The sequence below is a fragment of the Lonchura striata genome, chromosome 19 (assembly GCF_050655825.1).
Source record: "Lonchura striata isolate lonStrDom1 chromosome 19, ASM5065582v1, whole genome shotgun sequence".
Taxonomy (NCBI): domain Eukaryota; kingdom Metazoa; phylum Chordata; class Aves; order Passeriformes; family Estrildidae; genus Lonchura; species Lonchura striata.
The window spans coordinates 5,190,924-5,215,818 of NC_140721.1; the positions used below are offsets into that span (position 1 = coordinate 5,190,924).

General features: G+C 57.1%; 3 protein-coding genes across 7 annotated transcripts; 1 reads left to right on the forward strand and 2 right to left on the reverse strand.

Moving 5' to 3' along the window:
• Nucleotides 1-219: 219 nt before the first annotated feature.
• SERPINF2 (serpin family F member 2) lies at nucleotides 220-8,846 on the reverse strand. 3 transcript variants are annotated; one of them, XM_085557393.1, is made up of 9 exons: nucleotides 8,721-8,846; nucleotides 6,479-6,536; nucleotides 5,806-5,862; nucleotides 4,477-4,891; nucleotides 4,061-4,204; nucleotides 3,693-3,896; nucleotides 2,700-2,842; nucleotides 1,921-2,125; nucleotides 220-1,269 (listed from the first exon to the last, which is right to left on the reverse strand). In XM_085557393.1, exons 2-9 carry the CDS (start codon nucleotides 6,530-6,532, stop codon nucleotides 944-946), a joined length of 1,548 nt encoding a protein of 515 aa, XP_085413519.1. In that variant the 5' UTR covers nucleotides 6,533-6,536; nucleotides 8,721-8,846; the 3' UTR covers nucleotides 220-943. The 3 variants fall into 3 exon arrangements, with proteins under 3 accessions (XP_085413519.1, XP_021406546.3, XP_031362324.3); XM_021550871.4 differs by lacking the exon at nucleotides 8,721-8,846 and adding an exon at nucleotides 7,543-7,616; XM_031506464.3 differs by lacking the exon at nucleotides 8,721-8,846 and adding an exon at nucleotides 6,957-7,247.
• Nucleotides 8,847-9,811: 965 nt separating this feature from the next.
• Nucleotides 9,812-20,671, reverse strand: WDR81 (WD repeat domain 81). 2 transcript variants are annotated; one of them, XM_085557390.1, is made up of 11 exons: nucleotides 20,536-20,671; nucleotides 16,103-19,654; nucleotides 15,777-15,884; nucleotides 15,487-15,677; nucleotides 13,536-13,726; nucleotides 13,150-13,315; nucleotides 12,840-13,005; nucleotides 11,850-12,548; nucleotides 11,549-11,694; nucleotides 11,193-11,372; nucleotides 9,812-10,318 (listed from the first exon to the last, which is right to left on the reverse strand). In XM_085557390.1, exons 2-11 carry the CDS (start codon nucleotides 19,644-19,646, stop codon nucleotides 9,992-9,994), a joined length of 5,718 nt encoding a protein of 1,905 aa, XP_085413516.1. In that variant the 5' UTR covers nucleotides 19,647-19,654; nucleotides 20,536-20,671; the 3' UTR covers nucleotides 9,812-9,991. The 2 variants fall into 2 exon arrangements, with proteins under 2 accessions (XP_085413516.1, XP_031362305.3); XM_031506445.3 differs by lacking the exon at nucleotides 20,536-20,671 and having other exon boundaries at nucleotides 16,103-19,779.
• LOC110482043 (uncharacterized) lies at nucleotides 19,998-24,028 on the forward strand. Of its 2 annotated transcripts, none has more exons than XM_085557400.1 (2): nucleotides 19,998-20,839; nucleotides 23,805-24,028. In XM_085557400.1, exons 1-2 carry the CDS (start codon nucleotides 20,139-20,141, stop codon nucleotides 23,878-23,880), a joined length of 777 nt encoding a protein of 258 aa, XP_085413526.1. In that variant the 5' UTR covers nucleotides 19,998-20,138; the 3' UTR covers nucleotides 23,881-24,028. The 2 variants fall into 2 exon arrangements, 1 of the variants encoding a protein (XP_085413526.1); XR_002467356.3 differs by lacking the exon at nucleotides 19,998-20,839 and adding an exon at nucleotides 22,003-22,122 and having other exon boundaries at nucleotides 23,805-23,944.
• Nucleotides 24,029-24,895: the final 867 nt, after the last annotated feature.

Genomic DNA, 24,895 nt, shown 5'->3' on the forward strand with positions numbered 1-24,895 from the left:
CTTAGTCCTTGGAGAGTCTTTACAGATTTGCCATTTCACCTCACGCCCCTGTTCCCTGTGACAAGGTGCAGCAAAAGGCAGAACCTTTGCCACAGCCTCTCCTTTCTTTTCTTGTGTCATGCCCAGATTTTTTTCCACCCAATCTCTGCAATTACTAAATTTCTGTGCCTTTTTCCTTTCTCTGATGGGTCCTTCAATGCAACACCTTCAGCAAATATATTCTGCTTTATTCTTTATTATTCTGCCAACATAAAAATTACTAAAAAACACTTTATAAAATATGCCTTGAAAAATCTAGCATTACCCAGCCTCTAGAGGAAGGGCTGGAGAGAAGGATTCAAAGGGAGGGGGTTTCCTACTCCAGAGCCTCCTACATCAGATCCAAATAGCCAAGGAATGGGAAAAGGGAATCTTTGAAAAGAACCCATGCCTGGAAGTGGCTGTGACTCATCCTAGAGAAGACAACTGGTTTCTCGTCCAGTTGCTCTGGAGGTCGTTGCCTAGGTGGGCACAGATGGTTTTCAGAGGAACACGGAGGGATTCGTGTTCCCGGGAGCTGCGGAAGGAAGAGCCACATTAATACAGCCCTGGCTGATGTCCAAGCTGCCAGATGCTAATGATGATTCCAGGCTACAGGGGACTCTAATAAGATCTTAATGAAGACTCTAATAACAGTCTGGGGACAAGAAAGTCTCCCTTCCATGACTGAGAGCCCTGGAAGGGAAATCCAGGCAGAACAAGCTTTTCAGGTTCAACAGAGGGGAGCCTTAGCCTGGAGAAGCTCATCAGGGCTGGAATGGGCTATCCCAGGACTGGTCTCTAGGGATCTGTAAAGGGAAACAGCAAGGAATTGCCCCCTGTGGCCTCAGAGGGGCAGGAGACCTCTCTCAGCTGGTCCAGAAGGTCAGGCAGGAGTCCCAGAACACTCAGGCTCTGCCCTCTGCTATTTGGGCACGCGGTGCTCGTTGGCATCCGTGGCTTCACGTGAGTCCTGTGCCTCTCGGATCTGGGGAGCAGCATCTGGGTTGGGGTTCTGGACACTGCCAATGAAAAGTGGGATCCCTGTTTCATCCTCAAAGATGATGAAGACAAAGGGCCTGTCGAGGCTGAAGGCAGAGCCTGAGCGTGACAGCATGACACTGGTGGCAGCAGATGCTTCCACCCCATCTTCTTTAAGCTCCAGGGTGGCCTGGTGCTGTATGCTGGACACAAAGAGAGGCTCCTCTGTGATCTTCTGGAAATTCGGGCTCATGAACAGCTCCTGGAGGCCTGCAGAGAAATGAGACCAAGTTGGTGCCACAAGTTCTGAGTTTTCTCAAAGCTGTCTGAAGAAAGCAATTCCCTGCCCAACGTGGAGCACTGGAGAACTGACAAGAGAAACAAAATTTCCACCTGTTTAAGAATAGTAGTGTAAGAACTTGAAGTCATCCTTAAAAAGCAGCAGCAGGTCTGAAGACTCTTTCTAGCTTGGCTGGAAACACTTCTACAGAGATAATTTTTTTAAGCAATTCTTTGCAAAACAAAGTGAACTCTTAAATTATTCTCATCTGGAAAGGCAGCACATGGTGTTTCATTTCAGCTCCAGGTTTTGTGATCTGCATTTTCTCTGTTGGCAATTCCCATGTCCTGGACACTGAATTAAATGATAAAGTAAGAGCCTGAGATTGATGCACGGGGGAAGTTGGTCTTGGCTACAACAGGAAGAACTCGTAAAGACTGTGAGAAGCTGTGAATCCTCTGTAGTATCATCTTGTTGGAGCAAAACATTTGGTGCCAGGCAAGCAAGGAGTAAGGAGGAGGAGAGGAAGAAGAGCTGGGAGAGTTTGGAGTTCTGGAGCAAGCTGTGAGGCACAGCTTTAGAAACAAGGGTGTCAGTGAACAGATTGATCAGCTCCTCTCGTTCCCTGCCAGAGGCCTTACCCATTTGGCTGAGAACCTGGTTGAGTTCCAGCTGGTAGTCCAACTTTATTTTGGGGATCTTCACTGTGGTGGGCACCTCTCTGGGGAAAAGCCTGCAGAGTTGTTTGTAAGGGAAGTTTTCCAGCACGTGAGAGGTGTTCTGGGTGTTGTGGTTTGGTACAATGACCACAAAGCTCACATTGTTCTTAAAGGGAAACTTGGCCACCTGGAAATAAAACCAACCAGAGGAGAATTCAGGGAAAAAGAAGGGAAGTCCAGAAAGTGATGCTTTTAATTTAGTCTTTTTCTAATTGGTCTACAGGGCCCAGATGAAAACAGCCTGGTAAAAAGGAGGAGTCTGATTTTGCCAGAGGAGAATTTATTGGAATAACAGCTTTAGATTTTAGTATTAGCCACTGGCTGGTAAAAATTGAGCACATGGCAGAGTGAAAGCTCACGTGCACAAGCTTGCCCCACTCTGGATTCCAAAAAACTCCAACAGCACATTGTCTGAGGGAATTCCTTTCCATATTTCCTCATTTATCTTTAACTCAGGGCCTTAAAATTCTATTAATTCCCAGTTAGTTGGAATATCTCTTCGTGGTTTTTCCTAAAGATTAAAAGTGACGTTTCAACATTCTTGCTGGAAGCAAGGGCAAAGAATGATTATTAAATTTTTGTGTGCTATGCCTGTTAAAAAGAACATTTGTTTTTTTTGGAGGGAAAGCTTGCAGTTGGTAAAATACCACAGCAAGAGGAAATTCCAGTGAAAATTTGATGGACTCCTGAGAGATCCCTACCTGAATATCCTGGGACTCCAAAGTAAACCAGCTCAGGGGGTACAGGTGGGCTTTCATCATCTCAACTGGGACCACGAACTCATTGTCAAGGTGGAATACATCTGGCCCAGTCAAGCTTGCATTAAACTTATTCCTCCAAAACCCTGTAAAAAAAATTTTTTTTTAAAGTGATGGAGTTAAATTTGAGTAGGAAACCAGAAACTGCTGAGCTGACACTCCTATCTTGAGTTCTCTAACAAGGTCAATAGTGACCAGGGAAGTGAAAATACAGCAAAGAGAAGTCAGTAGCAAGGCTGGAAGAGCCCTAACAGCAGGAAACTCTTATCATCCAGAGAGAAACTATGGAATAACAAAAAGAACATGGATTAATCCTTATGCCTCAGTGTGGGAGACTACTGAAGGCTATGGAGATAAAAGAGACTATGTTTGTGCTTTGAAAAATGGGGAGTATTGCCTCTGTGCTGCAGAGAGGGAAACACTGCTCCAACACCAAGGTAAAACATTTGTAGATTTACACTGGAAGTGTTTGGTCTCTGCACAGCCCTCAGGGAATTAAAAAAGGAAGATGTGGCCGACCACTGCGCTGTAGTCAAAGAGAAATCCACAGAAGCTGCCTCTGAGCTCTGTGGTGGGTGTGCAGAGCTGCAAACGACCTGGCTCATCATTTAGGTTAGAAAAGACCTTTAAGATCACTGAGTGGATGAGCAGGGATGTGCCATTGCCTGGGATCCTGAACCAGGAGGCAACGATACTGCAGGTCCCACCTGCTGTGTCCTGGCTCTGCTGTCAAGTAACATTTTTAGCACATGTGAAGCAGTTGGGAATCATTACTGCAAAGAAACCTAAGCAAGAGGAACAGCAGATGCACAAGAACAAGCAGATTGCCTAGCAGGAAGCAAGGAGAAGAGAGGCTGTGCAGCTACAGGGCTTGCAGAAAACTGGAGTTCTAACTATTTCCTCTTGAAAAAAATAAGGAAGGCCTGTGGAGCTCACCGTGGAAATAGATGGCATTGAGCAGGAGCATCACTGTGTTTTCAGGGAGCTGCTGGAGGATGGAGGGAATGTGCCCACGAGTGGCTTCCTTTATCCAGTTGTTTATGGCCGTGAGGTCATCCTGATTGATCCCAGAGAGGGTCTTGGGCTTTGCTCCATAGAATTTCTCTGAATCTTCCAGGAACTTCTTTTTCACCTCAAACCCTGGCAAAGGGGAGGAATGATGAAACAGATTTGCTCAGCGTGGTATGACACTCCCCAAGAGGAGGAAATAGGGGAAATGGATGTCTCCAGGGTGCTGCCATCACTCTCTCTGTGACTGGGAGGTTTGTCCTACACCAGTCCAGCCCCCCTGGGCCACCTCTCACCTTTCTGCAGGTACAGACGTGACCCGAGGCTGAGGGTGGACTCTGTGAGCCTCCTGCGAAGGGTGCCCAGCATGTGGTGGAGGCAGGGCACTGCCTCCAGGTGCATCACCTCCAGCAAATGCTTCTCTGTCTGATTTGCTGCTCCTAAAAATCAAATTTCTGTTAGGTCTCATGCCCATGGAGCGGAAAACAGGGATGTTACTCTGTTAGAAACACGCTGTGCCTCACAAAAGAAGCTGGAGAAATCTGAGAGTCGGAGCCTCAGAGGGCAGCTTCAATTGTAATCATGCCTAATTAAAGCTGCAGGAGCAAGGATAAGTGGAAGGGACTGTATTTCATTTGCATCTGGTTGCTCGTGGCTCTGAGAGAGGAAATGGGGAAGGGCAGGGAGTGGTGGTTTGGCCACTCAGAATTACCCAGAGCCAGGTGAGACAAGGCGAGGGCGATGCTGAGCGGGGACAGGATCACGTTGCTTCTCTTGGACTCCAGCTGCACCTCTCTCAGGAGATCAATGCTGAATCTCATCATGCCATCTGCCAGCCTCTGGCTCTTCTTCCAAGTCATCTCACAGCTTTTATCTCCAGCCTCTCCTTCCTCTTCAGAAGAGGCATTTTTCCCAGGTGATTTCTTTCCACGACAATTCCCAACCCCAGCTACAGCTTCCTCTTGTGAGTTCCAGTCATCCCTCATGTGGGTGGTGGGGAATGCTGACATGGGTCCATCGTTCTCCTGGAAGCTGTCATAACTAAATTCTACTATCTTTCCTTCTGGCAGGGTTGGGATGGCTCCCAGCAAATCCGACTTTTGTGCAATTCCAGCACTTTTCACATCCTGGGGAGAAACAAGGATAGCACTGGGAAAGCAAGAGCACAGTGACACCCTCATGGGCTTTCATTGCACACCTAAATGGGCAGAGCTGGACTCCTCTGCTCTGGTGCTGGTTTTGCTTCAGTTTCCCTTTAACCCTGAGAATAATGATTTGAGGGAATGGCTTTGGAAAATAGGTCTTGTATCCTCTGAAAATGGACCCAGTGAGGGTCTGGCAGTGGTTCCTCCTCCACTCAGCTCTTAGGAAAGCTTGAGGGCAAGACCTACCACCAGCTCAGCACATATCCTGTGCCTTCAGCATTTACAGATCCATCATCCTCAGCCTTGATTTCATTTCCTCCCCTCACATATTTTAGCAGTGCCCACCTGACTCACACTCACACAGAAGGTCAGACCCTTCTGCTGCTGTCACAGCCCTGATCCAGTTTGGCTCAATTCCTCCTTCAGGCATCTGTGTTTTCTTGACCTGTGTGTTCTATTCCATCCCTCTTCTTTCCAAATTTCCTCATTTTCCACTCTTCTAAGCTTTAGCCTTTAGCACTGCCACTACTCTCCTCACATTTGCATGATCTGAAACATCCCAGGCTCAATGGGTTGGATCAGCTACGGGTCTTTCTCCCTGTCACCATCACAGCTGGTGGTTTCCCTCACCTTTCCTTAGCAATCAGAAATTAAATCATCCACCTGCCAGCCCCTGTACACACCAGTACTGATGGTAACTCCAGGCTCTGCTCAGTTATTTAGGGTGGAGCTCCCAGCCTGAAGGAGCACAGTGTTGGCAGCAGCTGGGAGTAAAGCCTGCAGAAAGATGGACTTTCTCATGGCACTGGCACTGCCTGGGCTCATCCCTTCTCAGGAAAAACTGCAAATCCACAGCATCACTTCAGCCCCCTTGGGTGAAACCTGTCAGTGCTTACCCTCAGCTTCCCATCTTTGTCCAGGAAGAGATGCTGCTGGTCAATGGCATGTGCCAGCTGTGGGGGTGGGAAAATCAACAAAGAAACAAAGTCAGGTCTCTCTGAATTTCCAGAGTGTGAATTCCCTGCTCCCACTGTAGTCCTGGCTGTAGCAGTCCCCACAAGGCAACAGCACAGGCAGGATTTTGGGATGCAGACCCAGGGGCGGCGAGGTCTGACACGGGGAGGTGGAAGTGAGGAGCAGCTGGGAGACACTGCAAACACTGGATTTGTTTAGAAAGGGGTCAGGCCAGCCTGGCACAAAATAATGGATCCTTTTGAGAGTGAGCAGTGGGGTTTTGCAATCTCAGTTCTGACAGGGATCCAGATTTAAAAGTGGGGGGGGGGGAGGAAAAACCTGCTTTTCAAAAAGCTCCTGTTTACTCCTGAAGGTCATGGTCACCAAATACAGTTGAGGTCAAGTTCCGAAACAAAAGCTTCTACAGAAATGTGAATAATAAGAACATCCACAACTATTTTAGCTGGGTAGAAGATCAGAAACCTTGCTGGTGAAGCTCCCAGCAGTATCCTCAACCTCTTTGCCTTCCAGGGCTTCTCTGGGTGGTATTTGCCCCATGGTCTGGCTCAGGGAGCCACCACCCTTCCCTTGCTCTTTGCTGGAGTAGCAACTTACCCTTGGGAGGCTGTACAGAGCAGCCAGGCAGAGCAGCCCCCAGAGGAACCCCATTTTCCTGGAACAGAAGGACCAGCCGAGAGAGGAGTTATTTCCAGCTGTGAGCTCAGCCTATTCAGGTCTACAGGGAGAAAATTATCAACCTGGCCAAACAGGTTGGCACAGGAGCTCATGGAAAGCAATAGGGAGATGAACAATGCTGCAAAGAAACAACACAGAGCTCCTGGGTCTGGTGCCAAGGCAGGGAAATCAGAGAGGAGCAGGGGCCCACAGTGGAGCTGCAGCTCGGATCCTGCCTGTCTGACCCTGCTGCCCTGGTTTCTCTGCATTGCAAATGGTATTTCCCTAATCAGTGCTGCACACACTGTGCCTCTGGAAGGAGAAAAGAGCCTTTCTGCTCCTTTCCCATGGAAACCACTGGGATACAGGCACAGCATCCTCAGCTGTGCCCCAGGCTCTTGGGAGAAGGGCTACTGACCTGCAGGTGCTCAGCAAGTGCTTTCTGGGAGGGAATTTGCACGTAAAAAGTGAAATGCCAGAGCAGTTTCCCAGCACTATGTCCTGGAAGAGGCAGTCCTCCCCTTCCCAGCACTCATCTTCCCCCTTTGCTGGCAAACCCCGCCTCTCCCCCCTCCGTGCTCCAGTTCCAGTGTGGGACAGGGCTTCCAGGGTCATGGGCAAAACCCCACCCATTCCCTGGCCAACGCTTCACCCAGCTACTTTTCCCTTTCAGACAGAAATAAAATACCTTCTCCTTTTCATAAAGCCTCCATACCAAAGCCCTGCCCTCTGCATGGTGTCCACATTTAATTCCTGGGGCTGCTTTCCACTCCCCAGGTTTCCTTACTTCACCCAGAACTGCTGGGCTGAGAAGAAGATAACTTGAGGCCAGTTCACTCTTCCCCTTCCTTCACCCCAAATCCTGCAGTCACATAGAACCCCTAAATATCCCTTTTATTCCCTGCTGCTCCCATCCTTTAACCCTCTGCCAAATTCACCCCTTTCTCCCAGAGGGCCGTTGCAGGAACTCTCATTTCTATCAAATCCTTCGGTTTGTCCCTTACCTGAGGTTGTTCACGTCCACGTTGGAGCTGGCACCTGCTTTAGCCTGCCCAGCAGCTCTGCATGGGGCACACACAGCTCTTGTCCAGCCCCCCCTCCCAGCAGCAACCTTCGGCACCACCCCCTGTTTGAGAATTTGGCAGGCAAATATTGACCCACAGCATCCGGGTAAACATTTGTCTGGGGGAGAAGAATGAATTTGTGGTGCATTTGGAGATGGGGATACACTTTTGGGCTGCTGTACCTTCAAGACAACCTTAACACCGAGTTTACCAGATCCAAAGTTCCCCCCCCCCAGGCAGAAGTAATTTGCAAGTGGCTCCACTCTGCATGCACTCCTCATGCACTGCTAGCAATATTCTCTTTTATTCATAAACTTCAGTGAAAATGCAGGGCTCGGTGTTTATTGCCACAGGGTTCTCTGGTTTGGGAATTTTCTTTGCTGAAACCCCCAGCTCTTCCCTCCTGGAGTCCCAGCTCTGCACCCAGTGTGAGGCACTGGTTTAACAGAGGGCAGGTGCCCAGGGCAGGCTCTGATGGCCAGGCTGGGCTGAGCCAAGAGCTGCTGCTCCCTCCCCTGGGGCACAGCACGCTCCAGAGCTCTCCCAGGGCAGCTGGTCCCAGTGCCCAGGGCATGCACACACTGCTGGGGCACGCAGGAAAAGCCTTGGGGACGGGCAGAACTCCAGCAGAGCTGCCCTGGGTGGATTTGTGCTGTATGCAGAAGTGATGGTGGATCCTTCCTGCCTCTGCCCGTGTCCTCAGTGGGAGAGGAGTCACTGAGCCCCAACAGCATCTTCCACTCATCCATTCCTCACAGGAACTCTCGCTTCCCAAGCTCACCCCAGACAGATCTGAGCTCTCCAACCACATTTGGGAGCTACTTCCCCTTGGAAAGCAAATCCTGTGCAGCAGAATCCTGTTCTACATGCAGGGCTCCCCCAGAACACAAGAGGAGCCTGAAGGAGAAGGTGTCACTTTGGCTGAGCAGCAGGAGAGCTGCAGCCAGCACACCCAGCCCCTCCAGCACAGAGCTTACACACACACACACAGAGCTCTGCAGTTCTTTCAAAGAGTATATTAGAAGTAAATATTTACATCTATTGCAAATGTTTAATAGGCAACACGGGACTGAGAGCTCCCCTTGGGTAGGGAAGGACAGCACTGGCCAAACACTCACCTCCCCAGCTCCCTGCAGGTGGCAGCTGGATGGAAGCCCTTTCCTCTTCCAGGACAACCCACAGCAGGCTCCTCCTCTGCCCCAAGGTAAGAGCTTCCCACTCCCCTGATACTGGCTCTGGCTAGGCTGAAGGATGAGTGGGAAAAGGGCTGACATAGAAGGGAGGAAACTGCTCCTACTGGTGGGGCAAAGAGCACCCTCTGTGCCTTTGGGGTGGGAACAGACAGTGCTGTCCCAAAGGAAAAATCGAGGAGAGACCATGCTGGATTCTTGCCTCCTGCCTCTCGCCCTACAAGGGCAGGAGGGCACAACACTGAGCACCTTTTTGCTGTCCTGTCTTCCCCAGGAGCCTGACCAGCATGAAGGAGAGGATTAGAAGGATTTATTGAGGATCAATTGCCAGTGCACAGCACACGTGGCATTCCTCACCCCTTATATGATCATGGGATGCTGGGGTAGGAACCAACAGCCCTACCCCACTGCTCCAGAAGCCAAAATCCCAATGGAAGCATCTAGTTCTGGCCTCCTTAGAGAGTCACATTCCCAGCCCAGTCTGCCCCTCTGCAGCAGCCCACTCTCACAGAACTGGCAGGGCAGATGGGGTTTGTGCCTTTGCTGGCTTCCATTCCAGTCCTTGCCCTGCAGCCAGCACGGCAGCAGAAGGGCTCTGGTGAGCCTCTCCTCCTCCCATGCAGGCTCTAAGTCAGCTGGCAGAACCTGAAGTTCACAGAGCACCTTCTCTGGGCTTTGAGCACCAGCCACAGGAGGAGGAGATGCAGCTCCAAAGGCAGCAGTTCCCAGGCCCAGCTTCTGCCCTCCCAGTGGGGCTGTTCAGTGGTTCAGGAGAGGAAGGGAAGGGGAAGTGCAGGTGGCAGTAGCTAAACTGTTGTGTTTTGTCAAGGGGCACCTCTTACCCCTTAACTGAAGAGGGGAGGGTACCTGTGGTCCCTATTACTGTGAAGGGCAGCTCACAGTCCCCTGGGGATCAGGCACACATGGTAAGGAAAGCTCCAGGCCTCTCTGCAGGGGTGACAGTGACCTACAACGCCCAATATCTCTCCCAGCAGCAGCGGAGGTTTCTCAGTTATGGCTTTTTCTTTTTTTTTTGCTTTTTCAAGATACAGAAAGAGCTTAGAGACATAACAAGTACAGCTCCCCCTGCATCCTCTGCTCAGAAACATCTGCCTCTGCCTCCTCCAAAAGCCACGCTGCTGGCTTCCAGCTCCAGCACAGCACTGCAGGACAGCCACAGGCTGCCAGGCCGGGGGTCACTACGCCAGGAGCCGGATGATGCCGTTGTCCGAGCCCAGCAGGAGGTGGCACTTTGTGGGCAGCACTGCCAGGCTAGTCAATGTACCCCGAAAGTTCTCTGAGCTCAGTTTGGTCGTGCTGGTGGGCAGGGCTGAGGACTCCAGCATGGAGTAGACCCCGATCTTGTTGGCCACGGTGCCGGTGACCACTTCGTTACCGTAGAGGTCGAACGCGTGGATGGGCTCGGAGGCAGATTTGTAGTGGTGCAAAGGTTTCTGCTCCAGCTCCTTCCAGACAGTCAGGGAATGATCTGAGGAGGAGCTGATCAGCACGTTGCCCTCTGCAGCCTGCAGGAGAGGAAAGGCCAGTGAACAGACACTTCTGTAAAAACTCACAATCTGGTGCTGCACATGAGAGCAGCAGGTGGCTGTCAGTGATCCAATGGTCACAGTGCAATCCCTCAGGACAGTCTGAGCTATTTCCAAGCAGTTGATGGTACTGAGCAAAGCCTTGGGTAGACACTGCAAGGTAAAGGATGCTCTGGTAGCTGGCAATCTCTTCCAAGAGATGGGCTGGGTCTCATCTCAAAAATACCCTGACACCCAACACAACTCATTCATCATCTGTTACTACTGCAGTGGGTACAGGGATTACCATGCAGTCTCCCTCTCCACTAAATCACCTGCCAAACTATTTTCCCTCTCAGAGGAAGGAACTGGGAGGCTCTCTCACAGTTGAAAATACTGCTGAGGGTAGGAGAAGCCTGGAGCTGCTTATTAGCAGAGCTAGTGAGAGGGTAAACAACCCACACTGCTGAACTTTGTTTAACCCACATTTGGGTCGAGGACACTGGAGACCCAACACTGCTCCCTGGGGTGGGTAAATATGGACAAGAGTTACTCATTAGAGCAACCCTCACGCAGGGAAGCCCAGAGCCCCGTGGAGAAAGCAACACATTTGCTCCTTCACAGAAGCCATGACTCCTCCCTGCCCCTGCTGCAGACCTGCCTGGCAAGCATTGAAACCCAACAGGGCTGAACTCTGGCAGCAGGAGTTGGACCAAGAACAGCTGGCAGCAGCACTAACCATGGGGCAGGAGAGCTTGAGCAGCCTCTTGGGGACACTGCAAGGGATGCAGCATACAAACCCTGAAGAAAGATTGCTCCACACAGCCTCAGAGCATCAATGAGGCCCCAGCCTGATCCCAGCTGAGCCTCTCACCTTGATCTGCAGGATGTCTCCCTCGTGGGCAGGCCAGCCCCGCATGATGAGCCCCGTCCTGGTGTCCAGCAGCACGATGAAGCCGGAGGAGAAGCCGGCCACGACGCTGCGGCCGCTCGGACTCACGGCCAGGCAGCGGATGAGCCCCGCGCTCACGCCACTGGCCAGGCGGAACTCGTGCTGCAACAGAGACACTCCAGCTGGGGGGTGAAGCTCAGGGGAGCTGGCATTTAAGGGACAAGCTGGTTTCTGTGGAGCCATCACAGCCGGCTTTGGGATCTGGGCTTTGGGCCAGCTGTGATCCCATCATTAAGCACAGGGCTGGAGGAAGGCGAGTCACAGCACCGCATCCCTACCTGTAGTCCCGGCTTCCTGTGGTCGATGAACCTCAGCACAGAGTCTGCACTGGCCACAGAGATGCTGTGATAGGGAGGTGGCATGGTGGTCACAGCTGTGATGGGGACTTTGCTGTCTAACTCATCAAAAGTCCGCAGAAGTTTGCCTGTGAAAGGATGACAGATATTATGGCAGGACAAGTCACACAGCAAATCTCTGCTTCCGTGCTGGTTTTTAACAGGAGCCATCCAAACTCAGTGCAGCCCCTGCCTGTAAGGGCTGGACCAGTTCATTCCAGTTCCTCACCCTTTCCCTTCTTACCTGTGAACTGGTCCCAGATGTGCACGGTGCCATCACAGCTCACCACATGCTGCGGTGCCTCCAGCTGGCTCACGTAGAACACAGACTTCTTGTGCTCGGCGTAGGTGAAGCGCGGTGGCACCTCGCTGGTGCCATCCCCGTAATTGTACAGCGGCCAAAGCCGCACCGTCTTGTCCTTGCTGCCACTCAGGAAGAAATCCTCGCTGCCCAGCAGCGCCACGCACTTGATGGCCCCGGAATGCCCTGAGAAACTCTGCAGCTTGATCTGGTGGAAGTGGAAGCGGGGGTCGTGCTGGCTCACCCCGATCTCGTACTGCCAGTAGGCCAGCCAGTTCCCACACAGCATGTGGGTGCTGCGGGGCAGGTCGTGCTTCAGGGCGCTCTCCTCGCTGCACGAGCTGGGAGCGAATCCATCGGTGCCAGCGCTGAGGCGGAGCAAGCCAAGACCCTCCCGCTGCGTGTCCACGGGCACCTGGATGCGGTTCCCCACCAGGACACTGCCAAAAGTGCCAGAGTGAGTGTCCTCCTGAGGGTTGGAGAAGGGTTCAGCTCCTCGAGGGTCTTGGTCTGAGCCCACCACACTCGGTGTTTGTTCCAGGCCAACGGCCTGCAGGTTCTGGGGATTCACGTTCTCCAGGTGGAGGCTGGCCAGCTTCTCAACCAGAGAGTGGTTGGGCACAACCGTGCGGATAATGTCACCTGAGGAGACACAGACAATGTGGCTGCAAGGGAAGCAATGTCCCCATCGTCATCATCCCCCTCCATACTCAAGGATGTGGGCACAGCATCCCCCAAGTCAGCGACATCTGCTCCCAGCCTGAAGTCCAGTGGGCTCCCAACCCAAGAATCAGCCCAAGCCATGCTTTAGAAGCTGTGGGTTTCCCCCAGCAGCCCTGTGAGCAGTGATTGCCCTGGAGTTCAGACCCAGCACAGCATGCCCGCATCACAGAGCTCCCTCACAGACCCCTGGAGCTGGTGACCAAGGCATACCCAACAAACAGGAGAAGGGGATGTAGGTGATGTAGGCCATCTCGGGGTTGAACACCTTCTGTAACTCCACCAGCACAGATGGATCCAGGGCCAGCAGCTTCCCATCTGAAAGGGGCACCTCCATCACTGGCATCTCACAGCTGCTCAGCGACTCTGCTGTCAACCCCTGGACAAGAAAAACAAGGTCAGATAAACCCCAAGATGAGATGCTCTTACACACAAACACAGTATTGTGTATAGTATAGGTGTATGCCCAGCACATTCCCACATCTGGGGAAGTGCAGAAGGAGACCTCTCCCACACCACTGACCTGGTCCTGCAGCTCCTGCAGCAGCGAGAATGCCCCAAAGAAGTTCCTCACTGTGTCACTCAGGTGTTGCTGCACCATCTCCTGCCCAATCCGCAGGCAGATCAAGGCAATGAGGCTGATTGTCTTCACACACAGGACAACACGGGCCTGGGCTCCGCTGGGGAAACTGCAGAGGACATCCATGACCAGCCTGCCCTCCACAGATCCCTTTTTCTATCCTCTGCTCATGCTTCCTGCCTTTGGTGTGTTATCAGGATGCTTTCAGCACTCTACCAGTGCAAGGAGATGCACATCAGAGCAGAAACACCCCCCAGCCCTGGCAGCATTAATGCCCCCACAAAACCATTCCCAAATCCCGGATTTTGCGCCGATCCTGCAGCGCTTACCCGACAGCTGGCGAAGTGAGGAAGCCCAGCACTGGGAGCAGCACCTCCTGACTGATTTTGGGGAGGATGTCCATCAGTGTGGTGTCAGAGAGACACACCACGATCTTCTGTGTCAGCGTCACGGCAGCCAGGAGCCCGGCCTCCTTCCGGCTGTTCAGCCGGACGCCGCCGGAGCCAGCGCCGGGTGCAACCTGTGAGAGGGACTCCTTCAGAGCCAGGGCCACCTCCTCTCCAGCAGGACACAGCAAAGGTGACCCCGGGGTCACCTGTGCTCAGCCTCAAACCCAGCACAGCACTGCTGGTCACAGCTTCTGGAAGAGGAACCTGAGCGCTGGATCGCAACAGCAAAACGTGGCTGGCACTCAAGGGACGAGCACAAAAACTGACAGGCACCTACCAGCACAAGAGATGAGCCTGCAGAAAATGGGCAATGACACCCCTAAGCTCACAGATTTCCTCTGCAGAGCACAACATCCCCACAAGCAGGAAGCTCAGTGGCAAGACCAACAATGCCACACTGGCCTAAACCACCCTGGACACCCCAGAACATCATTTACCAGCACAGAAAGAGGGGAAAATCTTACATATGCACAATTTAAAAGCAAAAATCAGGGTCTTCATCCCATAGTCTGCAGAGGAACAATCCTTGCATGAAATATCCAAGCACAAATTATGGGCAAACCCACTGCTGACTTCTAGAAATTGAGCTTCTAATAATTTCATGGGGCAGAACTGCACATCCTTTTTCTGCTGACAATGTACTGCTGCTGTTATGGCAGTGCCAAAGAGTTAATAACATCAGCAGCAACACTAAAATATTTCTTTCTACATTGTCCTATTTCCTAACTCCTAGACAAATCAAACACCCAAGAAAAGAGAGCCAGTAACAAAACCCACAGACAATTCCCAGTTCCTGCTATATTTCTTGTACACCTGCCATCTTCCAGCTCATCACAGAGGCTCTTCCTCTCACAAAATAGCCACCCTGCCAAATCCTGCAAGAAGGATTGACTTTATCCTATTTGTGACCCGCCGGTTCCACTGCTCCAGTATCAGGTTGCCAAATGCTGTTTCACAGGGGTATTAATCCCCTCTGTGCCCCCAAGCAATGAGCTTAGGAAAGCATAGCAGAACAGCTGGAGCTATGATTGCAACTGGGTGGAGAATGATTTTTGCTGAAAAATGGGATTTTTTCCCCTGAAAAATCTCCCCTTCAACACTGGAAAAACTGACAATGCCTTTTTGTTTTCCTTAAATGAACAGCTGTGGCCTCTTTTCCTCTATGTTTAAATTATCAGAAAGCTACTGAAGTTTTCCATTTAAACGAGACTCCATAACCAAAGTGTTTACAACCACTAAAGGGGGAGCAATATGAAAAATAAGCCTGTTTAAAACATTCAAACTCTTTTTCTTTTTAATGAAAAATTAAGATTTTCAACCAGCTGCATTATACATTTCCTTTTTGCTATGAACTTCAAGCTGAAAAGTTGGTGAGCCTTGCCAGTGCTTTTTATTCAGTTGAAAACCCCTTGGTCTCCCCCCAGTTCAGCCCTATCTATCCACACAGACCTCTGCGAACACTCACTCCAGCAATCTCACAGCAGCACAAGCTGCTCCTCCTGCCTGCTGTCACAACCCCACCCTTGTGCCAGCTCTGTTTGGCCACAGAAAAGCAGAATAAATGCTTTTTCTCTGCTTTCACAAGGTCTGACAGGGAAAGAGGGGTATGAACACAGCCGTGTGTTTTGCTGGGAGCAGTCTGGAGCTCGTGGCAGGAGGTGAAAGTGCCTCTCCTGCCCTTCTCAGCCCACACTGGCCCAGACAGAGCCCAGCCAAGCTCAGTTTTTATGTAAGAGGCTCCTGGTGAGGCTGGATTATTTTTTTTACATCATCCCTTTGTGCTTGGACACAACTCTTGCCCCAAGAGAGAGGAGAAAAAGGCAATACTGACCAGGTAGCTGATGTAGGGTAGGTACTGGTAGGTGAGGACAGGCTCTCCATACAAATATGCCACGTGCACAAGGCAGGCCAGCACTGGCTTGGACACCTGATCTCCCAGCACAGGTCGCTTCTGGTAGATATTTCCTGTGCTCAGAGGACTGTTCTCATCGCTGCTGGGTACAAACTGCTGCCTGGTCGGGCCTGCCCAAAGAACAACGCTTCATGAGCTGCAGCAGCAGCCACACCCAAGCAGACAGATTGGGGGCAGAGCCCACCCTGGACCCAGGGGAGAGGCATTACCGACGTAGCAGGACGTGAGCAGCCGGAGCAGGTTCCTGGCGATGAAGCGGGACGTGACAGTCGGGCCCAGCTTGGCTGAGAGCCACCTCACCATCTTACAGGCTGTGTCTGCAAAACAACAGCAGTCCCAAGGACAGCGCCCAGCACGGCACAGATCAGCTAATCTGACAGCCCAGCAGTCCCTGCTGCCCCAACCCTGACTCTCAGAGCCACATGCAGTCCTGGCTTCTTACCCTGGTTTCATCACTGTCCCCAAGTGGGACCACAAACACCCCCAAACCTGGACCTGCTTCCCCCGAGGCTCTGCCCAACAGCCAGGGTCTTACCCAGCAGTATGGTCTGCTCTTTGTCATCAGAGTGATCTGGCAGCTCCTCTCCCTCCCCATCCTCTGGCTCGCTGCTGTCATCAGCCAGGGTGACATCCACAGAGGCCCCAGCAGCATCCACGACCACCGTCAGCTCCGCGTCGACCACCGCGTCCTCGTGCTCATCTTCCTCGTGCTCCTCTTCCTCCTCCTCCTCCTCCTCCTCGCTCTGCTTCAGGTCCTGGCTGCTGTCCATCGACTTCAAGCTGCTCTTGTCCTTCTGGGAGTCCCCATCTGCAGGTCTGTCCTCGCCCAGGGACACCTCGCTGGCGCTGCTCTTGTCACTCAGCCGGCCGAGGCTGAGCGACTCCTGCTCCTGGGGTTGCAGGGATTCCCCAACGTAGAGGCCACTCTGGAAGTCCTCACCCTCAGGCAGGTAGGCCTGGTCGTGGAAGCTGACCCCAGAGGTGTAGTCCAGCAGGTCAAGCGCAGCAGAGCTGTGCTCCACGTCCATCTTGATCTCCTCCCCAAACACACACGAGACCGGGCTCTCCCCTCCGCTCTCATCGTCCTCGGCGGTGCCCAGGAAGGATTTGCTCTCCTCGCGCGAGCTCTCGATGCCCACGAGGATCTGCAGGATGTGGGGCAGCAGGTTCAGGAGGAAGGGCTGCAGCCCCAGGCGCACGATCAGCTGGGCCACAAAGCAGTCTGTGTACAGGTAGAACCGGCCGTGGCGGGAGCAGGGCATCTCGTAGGCTCCGATCAGCGGTTTCAGCAGGTATTTGTTGGCATTCTTGGGCCCCAGGGATTTAGCTATGGGTTCAAAGAGGTACCACGCTGCGTAGACAGCGGTGTTTTCCTCAGACATCAGAGATAATATGAAAGGCAGAAGTATCTCCAGGCCCTCGGGAGTGATTTCAGAAAGGATCCCCTCCAGCTGCTGCCACAGCTGGAAAACAAGCTCCCTGCCTTGCCCTTCATCCTCGATTTTCTTTGCCTGATAGGTGAAAATGAACTTGTGCAGAGCTGGGAAGTACGTGGGGAAGGGGACAATGGAGCTGAAGGGGCTGAGGAGCTGCGTGGGACAGGGTGGGGGGAGGCCCTGGGAGATGGGTTCGTATTCAAACAGCTGCACTGCGCCCTTGCCCAGCCTGCTCTTCAGCAGCTTCTCCACGGGCACGCTCAGCTGCAGCAGGACGTGCAGCACGTGCTGCAGCGGGGCCGGGATCTCCTTGGGATGGTAACGGCAGAGGTTCCTCACCATCAGGAACCGCTCCGACAGCGACGCGTCGGGCTTCGAAGGACGAAGCCTCGGTGCAAATACAATCTCAGCTACCAGGATGCCCAGAGCTTGCATATCCCTCTGGAAGAGGTCTGAGAGACTCAAGGGTGGCTCTTCCCACAGCTGCTCCATCAGCTGCATCTCACTGCTTAAGCCTTTAACCAAGAAATTGTCCAATTTCTCCAGTTCCTCCAGGGCCTGGAGCGGGTTGAAGCCTTCAGGAAGCGTGATCTTCACGTCGAGCTGATCCACAGCCCCTGCCTTGCTCCGACGGAGAGGTCGGACCCCTGAGGATTTGCTGTCGGTGACATAAGCAGGGAGGGTGGAGGGCTGTGCTGGAGGCACAGTAGCACAGGGCTGGTCAGGGGCTCTCCCAGGCGCAGAAATGGAATCCAGGGCTTCTGTGCCTTGCTCCAAATCATCCTCACCAGCGATGGGTTTCTCCCCAGACCAGGTGGTTTCACTGGGAGTAGCCTCCAGGACCAGCCCGTTGACCGCATCCGTCACCTGGCCTTGGATGTCCTCCAAAACCACGGTCTCCCGGATGTTCTGGAGCAGAGGCCGGGCAATGGCTGGAGCTTCAGCAGGAGTGTAGGCAGGTCCCACCATGCGCCTGGGATGGGGCTGGTCAAAGAGCTGCACCACCCCATAGGTCGTCAGGTGCGTGTGGTTGTCAACCAAGTGGAGACAGACGTTCTTCTCCTTGACTGCATCCTTCCCCAGCAGCTTGTAGCCAAACGTGAGGTCAATCCAGTGGTGCAGGTCCTGGGAGACCTCCCGGCTCTCCAGCAGCATGCGGTGAACTTCGATGAACTCCTCGTAGGAGCTGCACCACGACGGCACATCCAGGTCGGGCATGTCCGGGTGGATGGAGCGGAAGATGGAGGGGTCTGTGTAAAACTCTGGGATGCACTCATCAGGTGTCCAGCTCTGCATGCGCTCCATGCTGGCTGGGTACTCGTTGGGCTCCCACTGGGACCTCACGTGGCAGCACAGCACTGCCTTGGGTGTCCTGCGGGCCGTGTACACGTAGTAGGTGATGTCCGAGAGCACGTCCGAGATGTGATGGGGCACGTGGAGCTGCTCCCCGCTCGAGCCCCCCGCAACAAACGCCTGCTTGGTCATCTCGTAGGTGAAGTCCAGCTGTTTGTCCCCCTTGTTGAGACGGAACTTGGATTTCCTCAGGTCCCTGAACTTGCCATTTTTGGTAGTGAAGTCCACCACCCACGGAAGAACCGGGTGGTAATTGGGGTCTCCCATTCTCCTCCCAGCCAAGCTGTTCAGACGCATAAGGTAGTCAAAGTTGCTGACCTGCCCATGCACCCACTGCAACACCAGGTCTCGAAGGTCCTTCTGGCAGGCACCGCACGTCACCTCCTGCCTTTGCACACAGCTTTGCTCGCTCTCTCGGTCCAGACCGCCCTTCAGATTGTCCTCCTCCTCCCCTGGTCCCTCGTACCCTCTGAAGTTCACACGCAGCCGGCTGCACAGCTTCTCATCCACAGCCACGTCCCGAAGGGAGAAATCTCCACAAGCCAGACCCGCCTGGTGACAAGCCCTCATGGCCTGCAGCACGTGGAAGAGGAGGAAGAGGATCTTGGCGTGGCTGTTGGTGAGCTTGGCCGGGCTGAAGGTCACAACGTCGTGCAGGCAGTACTGCACGTAGGGGTAAACGACGTATAGCATGTCGGCCGACTCCAGCAGCGCCTCAGCCTGCAGCACGTTGGGGCACGAGGGCACCCCTTTGGCCACACTCTCCTTGGCTGGGGACGTGCCAGCCACGTTCCTGCCCACCTGGAGGACGGGGCAGCCGTAGGCTCTGTGCAGGGCAGCCCTCAGCGCGTCCAGCGCCGGCACCGTGGGCGGCGCGTCCGGGCACCGGTAGGGCCGCGCGTACAGCCCGTGCGCCCGGCCCCACAGGTTGCGGTAGTTGTGGGTGGCCACGCTCTGCATGAAGCCGTGCAGGGTGTCCCCGGTGCCGCCGCGGCGCTGCTCAGGGGGCTGTGCCCGCAGCGGGTACGCCAGCCGTGCCTTCCGCAGCCCGTGGATCTCCACCCGCGTCCAGCCCGCCGGGAGTTTCTGCACCGAGTGCTGCAGGAACGTCCTGACCTCCACCTCGCTCAGCCCCTCGGGCCGCGGGCAGGCCGCCGGCAGCACGCGGCGCTCCTTGAGGCTCTGCAGCCATTTGGCCGGCACGAAGGCGGTGACATGGGTCCTCTCGGGGGCCAGCTGCCGGCGGTCGATGTTCAGGTCCTTCTCCACGCTCTGCAGGAAGCCTTCCATGCTGGGTTCTGTTGGGAGAAAGGTGGTCCAGACAGCCTGTGAGTGAGCAGAGCGCGGAACCACCCTGCCCGCCCCAGTGAGCGGTGAGTCTCACTTCCCCATCAGCATTTGGGTGAAAAAAAAAAGAAGGTGACTTTAGGAGCTTGGTTGCTGTGCGTGTGTGTGGGGGATGAGATGGGACCAGCCCTGGTTGTGAGGGACAAGGTGGGACCTCTGCAGCCAGGCAGGGTGACACAGTGGGGCTCCCACAGCCCCTGGCAGGGGACACGATGGGGACAGGCATGTCCAAGTGCTGGGGGAAGGGACATTATAGGGCCTCCGCAGGCCCAGGGCTGCTGGGGGGGACACATAATGGAACATCCACAGCCAGGGCGTGGAATGTGATGGCACCTGCTCAGGCCTGCGCTGGAGGGACACGATGGAGCATTCACAGCCCCCAGGACTGGAAAGGACCATGATGGGATATGGAGGGGGACATCTGCAGCCGCAGAGATGACGGTGGGGACACAACAGCACCTCCGCAGTTGGAGGGGATACACCTCCAGCATAACGCCCCTATTGGGGACACAAAGGGACCAGAGAGGAGCCAGGGGAGCGACCCAAGGATGCTCACAGCGTGGAGCAGGGACCCAGAACCGAGCCCGTGTTGGGAACACAAAGGGACCTCTGCAGGGCCCGGAGAGGGGCCAGGGGAGCGACCCAAGGATGCTCACAGCGCGGAGCACGGACCCAGCACCGAGCCACGGCCACGGCCGCTCAGGCGGCCCCGGCCCCTCGGGCCCTCGCTCCCGGCGTGGGGACCGCAGAGCCGTGCCGAGCCCCGCGGGCCGCCCCGGGGAGCCCTCATCCCCCCGTGCGGTCCCTCACCGCCCCGGCGGCCCCGCGTTACCTGGCGGCGGCGGCTCAGCCGCGGCGGGCGGCGGCGAGGGCGGCCCCGGCCATGCCGGTCAGGTGACGGCGGTCACATGCGGCCGCCGCGCCGCCATGTGCGCGGGGGGGCCGGGCCGGGCCGCGCTCCCCGCCGGGGCCGGGCCGCGCTCCCTCCAGCGGCCGGGGCGCGGGCACCGGCGCGGCGTGACGTCACAGCGACGTCACAGCGACGTCAGAGCCGCCCCGGGCTGTCAGCTGGAGCACGGCCGAGCCGCCCTGACCAGGCAGCCGGTCTTAAAGGGGTCCTCACCCGCCGGCGGCAGGTGAGTGCCCGGGGCGGCGGGGCCGTTCCAGCCCCGCCTTCTGCCCCGCGAGGCACCGCACGCTACGGGAGCTGCCCGGTCCCGCTGCCCGTGAGCCGAACCGGGTCCTCCCGCCTCCGCCCGGGTACTGCCGGACCTCCGGTGAGACGGGACCCACGGGGCACACGGTCACGACATCCACGGGCGGCCGGACCGCGCGCGGCCCCTTTAAGAGTGCCGGGTCTCCCGCCGGGCAGCGCCGCATGGCGCGGCGGCGCGTGGGAGTCACGTGGGTGGGACGTGGCGGCCGCCGATTGGCCGCCCGGCCCTGGCCCGCTGCAATCAGCTGTTACTGGGACGAAGGGCAGGAAACGGCCTTAAAGGGGCAGCGCGCCTCAGAACCGCGCCCCGCGGGGCGGGAGCGGCAGCGCCGGGAGTGCCGGCGGGGCAGCGGGTGAGCGCTTCTGGCTGGGCCAGGCCGGCGCTGCGCTCTCCCCCGCCGGCACCCGCGGCGGGCGCGGCCCCTTTAAAGAAGTTGTCCAGTCATCGCACGGCGCTGCCAAGTCATCGGGGTCAGCCGAGTTCTCGCGGCCACGCCCCCGGCGCGCGCCCATTGGTGCGCGCGGCGAGCGCTCACTTCTGATTGGCCGAGGACTTAGAGCAACTTCTCGGAATCGGGGCTGTGTCACCAGCCCCGGCACAGGGAGGCGCCGCCCGAGGGCGAGTGGGGGCGGCCGGGCTGTGCCCGCGGCAGCGCCACGCCCCGCCCGGGGCCCGCGGAAGGGTCGAGCACCTTCGGAGCCGCCCTGCCCCCGCCGCCCCTTCACCCGCTTGAAAATGCCAACTCACAGCACGCGGGGCACGCCGGGAGCGCCGCGCCGCACTACAACTCCCGGCGTGCCCCGCGGCGGGGTGGCCCCGTCCGTTCCCAAGGCAACCGCCGCCCGGCCGGGAGGGAGCCAAGCGCTCCCCCGGGAGGGGTGGGCGGGGCAGAGCGCCGGCTCTGCCTCCCCATTGGCTGAGCCGTGGGTCGCGCCGGGCGGCCATTGGCGGGAGCGGGTGGCAATCGGGGCGCGGGGGCGGGCGCGGCGCGCGCCGGCGGTGCCGGCCGGCGATTGGCCGGGGGCGGGCCGGGGGGCGGGGCCGGGGGCGGCTGCGTCATGACTCCGCCAGCTGATCCGGGACGGAGCCGGCGCGCGGCGGGGGGAGGCGGCGGCACCGGCACCGGGCACGGCCGGGCGGCACCGGCGGGGCGGCGGCGCCGGGCCGAGCCGAGCCGAGCCGAACCCAGCCGAGCCGCGCAGGTGGGTCCGCCGGTACCGCGCTGCGTCGGGCGGTTCGCGTGGCGGAGCCCCGCGCGGCGCCCTCGGTGCTGCGGGGCTCGAGGGGCCCCGCCGTGCCCCGTTAAGGGAAGGTCACCTTTCCCCGGGGCAGGGCGGCCGCGGGGGGCGCGGCGCGGGGCGTCCTTCGCCGGGCTCCGCGGCGCCGCCCGGGCCGGGCGGCCTCGCCCCCGGTGTCGGCGGGGCGGGGAGGGGGGGCTGGGGCCGCGGGCCGAGCGCGGCTCCCGCACCGGGGGATCCCGGTGGGGCGGGCGGGGCGGCGGCCGCGGCCTCCCCGCGACGGGCGGTGGCCGCCCCGGGGTGACCTTCACTCCGGGAGCGGGCTGGGCAGACTTTGACCCGCGGCCGCTCCCCGCCGCGGGCACGGAGCGGAGCATCCCGGGCGGCGGAGGGCCGGGAGGGCGGCGGGGTGTCCCGGAGGAGTGCAGGGAGCGGCTTTGCCGTGGAGCGGCGTGGGGGGAGCTGCCTCCGTTAGGGGGGAGGGGGGAGTTGGTTTTACCGAGAGGAGAGACACTGGGGGAGGGGGGGTGACCCGGTTATACCGGGAGAGGGGCACCGGCTGGGGGCACGGCGTTCTTTACTAGCGGGGTGAGCTCCCACCGGGGCCCTTCCCAGAGCCGCTGGGGTCTGTCGGTGCTGAGAAGGGCTGGCTGGGAGCCCTGTTACCGACAGAGCCCCCCTCGTCGGTTCCCGGTACCGGCGGGGCCCCCGGTGCCGGCGGGGCCGGTGACTTCAGCGGCGGGTGCTGATTCACGGGCCGGCGGGGGTGGAGCAGGGCCGGGACCAGCTCGCTGGAATCCGGACCAGATGTACCCGGCACGCCAGGAATGCTCGGCATCCCCGCCGGGCCCCGCCGCCGCCGCTGCGCCCCGGCCACCGGCCCCGCACCGAAAGCCCCGCGGCACCCACCGGGGCCGGCCGGGGTCCGCAGTGCCTGTGGGGTGTCGCTGGTGGGAGGATGCTGTGGTGGCCCCCGGGGGTTTTTTTCCGTGTTTCCCGTTGCTCTCTGTCCCCCACCGTGCCCGGTTTCCCGGGAGGTTCCCAAAACTCCCTAGCAGCGCTGGGTGTTGTAGAAAAGGGATTTTTTCCCGGGTCAAGGGGGAAGCAGTGGGGTCCAACACCAGCCCTGGGGTTGGCGTGCTCACCCTCCAACAAAACGACACCGGAGGGGGCTGAGCTGCCCGAAATTCCCCCGCCGGTAGCTCGGCAGCAGCCGCCTGACAAAGTGTCTTCCCCTGGCTCCCGTCCAGGTGGGACCCTGCCAGCGCTGATGGATGCCCGAGGTGAGCCCTGGGAACGCCGTGACCCCCACCTGCAGTGGCCTCCCTGCCGCGGCCACCAGGCCCTGTCAGAATAGCTAGCCTTATCTTTTATTTTCCAGCAGAAATGGCCTTGGATTTCCCTGCCTGTTCCTCCTAGGTTTAGGGCTGGCTGCAGGTGCTGGAGCTCACGCACAACCTGCTTTGGGAGGAATGGGGAGAGTTGAGGTTGGAGCTGCCTCTGGATTTCCTTGGATGAGGGGGATGTCCCTTGGGGGAGGACAGAGCAATAGGTCAGCGTTGTGAGGAGGGAGAGAAGCTGCTGTGGGTGACAGCTCAGCTCAGCACAGTTCAATCCTGGCTCTGAAACGTGTGTTCCCTCCCCAGGTGCTGCCGTGCCACCCTGCTCCTGGCTAACCAGCACCAGTTCTTCAGTGGCAAGCTTTATGTCCTTCTCCAGTAGCTAAAGCTGCCAGTTGAAGAACTGTTGAATGTAGCCACTCTCTTCTCGTCACTGGGACCTTGGATGCCAGCCAGAGCCGTGCCATGAGCCACTCTGCAGAGTCCCGTGGATTGGAGGGCTGAGGATGAGTCTGACCAGGATGAAGAAAGTCTCCTCGGAGCCTCCAGACAGAGCCTTGGCTGGAGGATTGTAGAGGCAGCCGTGCCAGAAGGGATGCCAAACTCTGTCTCCCCCTCAGTGGGGTGGCACCGAGCTGGGAGGAGGCTGAAAGAAGCATTAAACGTTGTTTTCCTCATCTGCTCAGTTTTAGGAAGTTTGTTGCCCGTGGGTTGCCTGGATCAGGTGGGAGGACGGTGGGGGCTGCACACCCTGGAGGGGGGCACAGCACCAGAGCCGTGTCCCCGGTGGTGCCGCTCCGGGGTCTGCGGTTCAGGCTTGATCCTTCAGGCTGGGCGTAGCCCACAGCTCTGCCCTGCTGCCGAGCTCGGGAGCTGCATTTTCCTGCAGCATGGCAGCAGCGGGATGGAGCCCGGGGCTGGCTGCACACCCACGCTGCCCGCTGCGGGTCGGGCTGGGCGCGGTGGGGCCGGGCCACCGGGCCAGGGTGACTCAGGGCCGAGTCACACACGGCTGTTCCCGAGCCTCTGGCCCTGGGAGGCCACGCTGCAGTGCCAGGGTTCCAGGTATTTTGGAGCTTGCAGCACTCAGAGAGGCCGTGGTGAACTTTATCGGGATCTTCTCTGCTCCACGTTCTGGCTCGTTGGTGAGCAGAAGCAGAAGGCTGCTCTGGGAGGAATTTGGAAGCTGCTCTCCAGGGCTGGAGGAGCCCCTGCCTTGCACTGAGTGAGAGGGGAGCTCCACAGGCTCAGCAAGGGCTCCAGGGAGCCTCTGCTCACCAGGCTTTGCCACAGGAGTGCCAGGATCAGCAGCTCCCAGGCTGCCTCGGTGAATGGGAAGCAGGGGAGTGTCCAGGCACTGCTGCTCAGAGCCTGCCAGCAAGAGCACAGCTCATCCC